This window comes from Trichoderma camerunense, assembly GCF_050948025.1.
Source record: "Trichoderma camerunense strain CBS 138272 chromosome Unknown V8C40scaffold_15, whole genome shotgun sequence".
In the NCBI taxonomy this organism is placed as follows: Eukaryota; Fungi; Ascomycota; class Sordariomycetes; order Hypocreales; family Hypocreaceae; genus Trichoderma; species Trichoderma camerunense.
Window position 1 is genome coordinate 369853 of NW_028145355.1, and position 6022 is coordinate 375874.

At 50.0% G+C, this 6022-nt stretch overlaps 2 protein-coding genes across 2 annotated transcripts; both read left to right on the forward strand.

Annotated features, from left to right (window-relative positions):
• Positions 1 to 2540: 2540 nt before the first annotated feature.
• On the forward strand, positions 2541 to 3038 carry V8C40DRAFT_268336 (uncharacterized protein; the record flags this gene model as incomplete). The annotated part of the gene is made up of 2 exons (XM_083219949.1): positions 2541 to 2624; positions 2772 to 3038. The coding sequence occupies 2 exons, from the start codon at positions 2541 to 2543 to the stop codon at positions 3036 to 3038; spliced, it is 351 nt and encodes a 116-aa protein (XP_083070478.1).
• Positions 3039 to 3469: 431 nt separating this feature from the next.
• On the forward strand, positions 3470 to 4044 carry V8C40DRAFT_251827 (uncharacterized protein). Its single transcript, XM_083217256.1, has one exon. The coding sequence runs from the start codon at positions 3482 to 3484 to the stop codon at positions 3770 to 3772; it is 291 nt and encodes a 96-aa protein (XP_083070479.1). The 5' UTR covers positions 3470 to 3481; the 3' UTR covers positions 3773 to 4044.
• Positions 4045 to 6022: the final 1978 nt, after the last annotated feature.

The window sequence follows — 6022 nt, forward strand, 5'->3', positions numbered from 1 at the left end:
GGTGGCAGGAGGTGTGATGACGCCGAGGCCCCTCCGCCCAACAAGCAAGCCAGAACAGCCCCAGAGCCCACGAGCATGACCACCAGCAAGCAAAAGCAACAACAACAGCGTCGGTTTCAGGGAGTAGCATAACAAGCAACATCACCGGTACCAGCAGCAATTTACCGTACCCAAACAGCACTGTCAAACGGACATGGCCTCGCGGTTGCCCACGAACAGGTGACGAAAATACTATCGAGGAAGTGTTGCAAATGGACCAGCTGGAGCTCCCCGTGCTGCCGTCTTCCCAGTGAGACGAAGAGTGGATGATTTTCAAGCTCGAAATCAGGAGGACCAAGATACTGCTACCAGCATTCGCCAAGACCCTATGATGCCAAGTGTTAGAGCGTTGAAACTCTCTCTGGAGACTGCCGAGCCAACTTGATGACCACTCAAAGCACCGACTGTGGCAGCAACGATGGCCAGGGCTGAGACATCATCAACGTTAGCGTCCACAATGACCAAAAAGGCAAGGCTCTGATCGCGAGTACCCTCACGCAAGCCTGCTTCAACCTTGACCCTCGACGTGCGACCGGAAATCAGGTTCTCCTTTTCTCGTGTGGTGTGTGAGCTGATGGTAGCGGACAAGGCCTGCTTTGCGAATTTTCTTCTTTTTTCTTCCTCCTCTTGCTATTGTACCAGTCACCCTTCCTCTTCCCCTCCCATTAGCTTCCTCTACTTCTTGCTTTCTGTTTTCTTTTCGTAGCACACACACACACATCGGGTGATGACCAGGGTTCTAGTTCCGACTGCGCGTCAGTTATGGAATGAAAATATTGTCTGACACTGATTGAAGCACTCTAGCCTTTCGCTTCTGTTGATCCTTCTTTATTGTGTCTGTGGGTGCTGAAGAGACAAACGAAGCAAGATCTTATTTATCTCCAGTCCCGATTTTCCCGATTTTCTTCCTTCTTTTTTTTCCCTGTTCCTTTTCTCTTCCTCCTTCTTCTCAAACTCCCAACTCTTTGTCTTTACCAGAGGCAATGGTCCGCTGAGCTTCGCTCTTTGCTGTCAAGATCCCTTATATCCCAGTTTATTTATCCTCTGGCGGCTTGGGGCAGTTGATGACGCACCGAGGTGGCAGGAGGTATAGTGATGCCGAGGCCCCTTGCTGTCGAGATCCCTATAAAGTCGCTCTCCAGTCGCGGGCCCTCAAAGACCGAAGCCGAAACGGGCTCGGCCACAGAAAAAGGTCGAGCCGCCGACGAAGATGTGGAAGAGAAAGGCGTCGGAGGAAGGTAGGTGATGATGAGGTGATTTGTGCGATTTGGTGTTGCATATGTATAGCTGACTCTGATGGTTTTAGAGGGATGTGAAGTTGAAGAGATTCTTCAGCCTGTGAAGAAGACAGGCCATACTGCACGAGCAAGGCCCAGGTAAGACGGCGGCTTGGAATGATATGTGCGAGCTGGACTGGTACTAATTGGTGCAAGCAGCAATCGGGTGGCCAATAGTACTTTGAAGAAATCAAAGTCGGCTTCATCTTCTGCGAAGAGCGCAAAGAGTGAGATTCGTCGAAATGCGGATCCCTTACGCGAACCCGAGGGCAGAGGGATGAAGACAGGTGGCTTTACGAAAAACCACAACCCGAGATCGTCCCTGTCCCGGCCTCCAGCGACTTCTTCAACGATTTGAGGAAAAGGAAAAGGACGCCGCGGCGTACCAGTTCAACAAAGACAAAGACTGGAAGTTGAGTGAGAAGGAGATCCGTGACGCCAAATCGCGCCTCATGGGCGATGGCCATGAAGCGCTTCTTCAACGAAGAGCCTAAGGATGACGGCCCGGCCAAGAAGCAAGTCTTTGACAAGGGAAAGGCCAGATCTGTTTCTGCTCCGGTGGTCAGCCAGCCGCCGCTCACTCCAGGCAAGTCGGCCAAGGCTTCTCGCTCGACCTCTCTGCAGGTCTCCCAGACGTCCAAGAAGTAAAGGATACGTGATTTGACATGCATCGATCATTGTTGCAAGTATCTTACGAACACTGGGCAGAAATCACATTGCGTTAACACCACTTTCTGGTCATCGCAATGCTATGTTTTAATTTTGGCTTGAATGCCCTGACGATAGTTGTATACCTCCAGCCCCCAAAGATCCCGCACCATCCAGAGGTAACGATCTTGTCACCTTTATCAACGAGTATTGCTATTTTCACCGTAATGGTCCGTGCCAATACTGAAATTAATGTGCACACACCACCGATCCCATCAATCCACACCTCATTACAGTGCGGCGCCCTGGCTCGCCATGTACTTTGCAACGATTACACAAGATCTTCAGCACAAGTTCCAATATCACAATGGATTCCTTCTCCGGCGATGATGCCGTCGATCCGCCGCTATCGTCAGAGCTATCATACAACGTTGGCCGCCGCCTTCGAGACCGAGCCTTAGACTGAGCCGGAGACCAATCTGAGGGTGAGGGAGTCATTGGAGTCATCCCGGCCACCAGATCGAAGAAGACAAGTCAGATGAACAAGCCAATGAATTCAAACGGCTGGCACCAGAAATGGATTTCGCCATCAGCAACAGCACAGGCACCATCTCGAGCAACCGAATCCATAAGAACGGCGTCAGAGACGGCATGAAGTGGGTACACTTTTAGTTCCTCAGAGAGATGTTTGGACCATACAATCTGTCAACCCGCCAGTGGTTCGAGGGACTCGCAACAAAACATCCATGGATAAGGGAGGACCACCTCTCCGGCATCGTCCCACCAAACGTAGCCTAAGTCCTGCAGGACAACGATCCAGCGTGGGTGCCAGCAGAGCGTATCATGGAGAAAGCCGACGGCGTGTACACGCCACGCAAACGCCCCTCAAACACCAACACGCCTACAGGCAGCGCGAAGAAATTGAAAACGCAAGCACAGGCGACGCCTTCGGGAACAGGTTGGTTGGAACTGGGCGCCGCGACGGGCACAGTCTCGAACACAGACGAATGTCTTTTCCCGTCTTCGTCGTTTGGCAGGGGACAGGACAAAAACGCAAAGGACGCATGGTGGTAGATATACGACCACTGCACAAGATGGGACTGACGGACGCTTACCCAATAACCAAGCAAGAGGGTATTTACATTAAATTAGAAGGATCGGAAATGCCATTTTTGAAGGAATGGGCCCAGATTGATAATGGTGATCTTCCTTCCTAATGTGTTGTACTGTATTTTGATGTGCAGGCGTGATAATTGCGATCAAGGGGGTACATCTAGCTTGTGTTGTAGAGTACTACGGTGAAAATAGCAATATTTTACGGCGAAAATAGCAATACTCTTATCAACGGCCCGGCCCGGCCAATTACCCAAAGACCTTCGGAATACCTTCATCTCAACATGCGTCTCATAAGCACAAAGACCCTTGACTTGGAAGAATTATTCAACATACATATCCCCGAATGGGCCATTCTCTCCTACACGTGGTCGACGTCGTAGCCAATGTGCGTCAGGGCTACGATGCCCTTGATGTCGGTTGTGTTGCGAATCTCCCAGATGGCCTTTTTTACCTCTTCCACTAGATCGAGAAAGGTAGTCAGTTCGCCAACATGCGAAATCGTCGGAGCCGTCGGCGTCGTTGCCCCGATAATAACCAGCCCGTGCTCGTCAAAAGTAACTGAGATTGACCCTAGATTTTCTCCCCATCTCCATGAAGTCACGATAAATGCTTCGTTGTCAGACAAATCTTCCACAATCGTCGGATACTTGCCCCGCGTACCTTCCATGTCTCCGAGCAGCGTGTGGCTGTGACCGCCAATGATGAGGGACAAGCTCTCTGTCTGGGCCGCAAGCTGGGCCGAAAGCGAAATCTTCCTCTAAGAATGGGCTAATCCCAAGAATCGACGCTTCAAGCCCGGCTTTCAGAAGATCATTTGGACCTGCAAAGAGGGCACCGGGGACAACCTGCAATATTTCTAGGTTTCGCTGGCTGGGGGCGCGCCTCTGACTAATGGTGGTCAAGGGCAAATTCCAGCTATTGAAGAAACAGAGGATGAACTTGATGAGACGGCGTTGATAATTCGGAAAATCCTCAGTTACGTGTCGGGTATTCCAGAAGAGTCCATCAGGCCCCAGAGCAATCTCTATTACCTTGGCCTGGACTCCATCAGTACCATCAAGCTGTCTTTTCTCTTGCGTAAGGAAGGTCTCTATCTGAACCCAAGAAATCTTATCAGAGCGATGAGTATTAGCCAAATAGCGCAACTTGCGACGCCTCTGTAGATAGATAGCAGCGCTATTCACCCGAAAAAAAACGACGTGGACCTCTGAAGGCATTAACGTTGAAGAGCTTCTTGCTGGCGCACGTATTTCCAAGGATAATGTCGAGGTGATTCTAGTGCGTGGCAGAATGCAGAGGGCAACATCTTACCAACTACATCGATAAGACCAGCTCAGCGGAGCTTTCCAAGGCCATCAACTTCATGTTCAAATGGTGCCGCCAGGCGCGCATATGCACCTACCAGAGCTCCTAAATGTCGGCAAGTGTGACGATTCCAAGACGAGTTTTGCCGCGAGTACCTGTCAGGAGTCAGTCACAAAGGGAACTCTCCTTTCTTCATTGAATCCATGTGCCAGTATCGATGGACTGTATGTAAATGATTCACAGCGGTAGGTGCCTATTATACTCCTTAGGAGAGGTGGGCCTGATTAATTACTTGTAGTTGGATCTTCTTAAATCCCAGACACAAGATCCATCATATGCAGTCGGGTGACTCTTGCGATGCTGCTGCTGCTGTATGTCATGTCATCAGTACTTGAAGCTTGCTAGCTGTACCACCGAAACTGCAGGTACCGCGATGCACTCACCGGGGGATGAAATGCACATGTATGCTATCCCTGTCTCAATGATTTCAATGGACATTTACCGTGAATGCTATCATAGCTTGGTGGAATTATCCTCATACAAGTATCTTTTTCTGATGCTCTCGACTATTATCGACTTAATATGGGGCTGACAAACGATGGATGGCTCATTATAACAAGGAACTATTTATTGCAACCGCGTAGCTAATAATTCATCAATGGTATGGATGGAGGCAGATAGAAGATTTCGAATTGATAATTTATGAGTGTGTTCTTCTCATACGTGCCAATGAACCCAGGTAAGATGCTGAGCAAATTGCCTCTCGTCGATCATGTCACGTTGCCCAATTCCCTCCCAGCCATATTTGGTCCCAATTACTGCGTAGATGATCACATTGAATCTGTAGAAAGTTCTTCGTGTAATGAATGGCCCGCAGTGCCCGAATGGTTACACAGGGCTGAATGAATCCAGCGACCACAGAAATCCATTATTGTTTCAGCATTCAGAATGCAGCACTTGATCAGCATCATACCTAGGCTACGTTGCGTGAAAAGCTGCAGTCGACGCCGTATCATTGACAACTCGTTTCCACTCCAATCGCTACAGGTCCTCCTCATTTTCCCGAATCCGCCAAGTCCCATCTATCACGATCGGAGCTCGGCTGGCCACAGCCAAGCACGGGTAGCCACCAGCTAGGAAATGCTACTGTGGCTAGCACCATCTCGGGCTACCCCAGAGCCAAGACATCGTAGAGATGTGCTGTCACTGTCGTTAACAGGTAGCTAACTGAGCTCTGACACCGGAACTGATGCTTGCAAAACACGTTGCAGTGGCATGTCACTACAGTAAGATTGAAGCCATCGAACCGGCTGTTGATAGTAGATCGACTGCCTCTCTCAGGCTCGTTCTCGGGTCAGTCTGCCGCCGAGCCAATCCTAATAACAAATTTAGGACGAGCAGCGACAATGCAACGTTAACCTTAGATACTAAATCCCCCACCCTGGTTATCTCGTCCTTTGTGCCTGGAACCTCGTACCAAGTAACTGCTTCTGGAGTAGGGCCCTGTGGCTGGTCTTTGGAGTGCGGGGGGACGTGGTCAAGACACTAATACTCGTATGTACTCGTACAGTCCTGTAACAACTAGGCTCAAGTACGAGTAAGCACGTATTATCTCGTACTCCGTGGTGCCTGGGATA

Coding starts and splice junctions, on each gene's coding strand:
- V8C40DRAFT_251827 (XM_083217256.1), top strand. CDS start 3,482: ATGCCCTTGATGTCGGTTGTGTTGCGAATCTCCCAGATGGCCTTTTTT.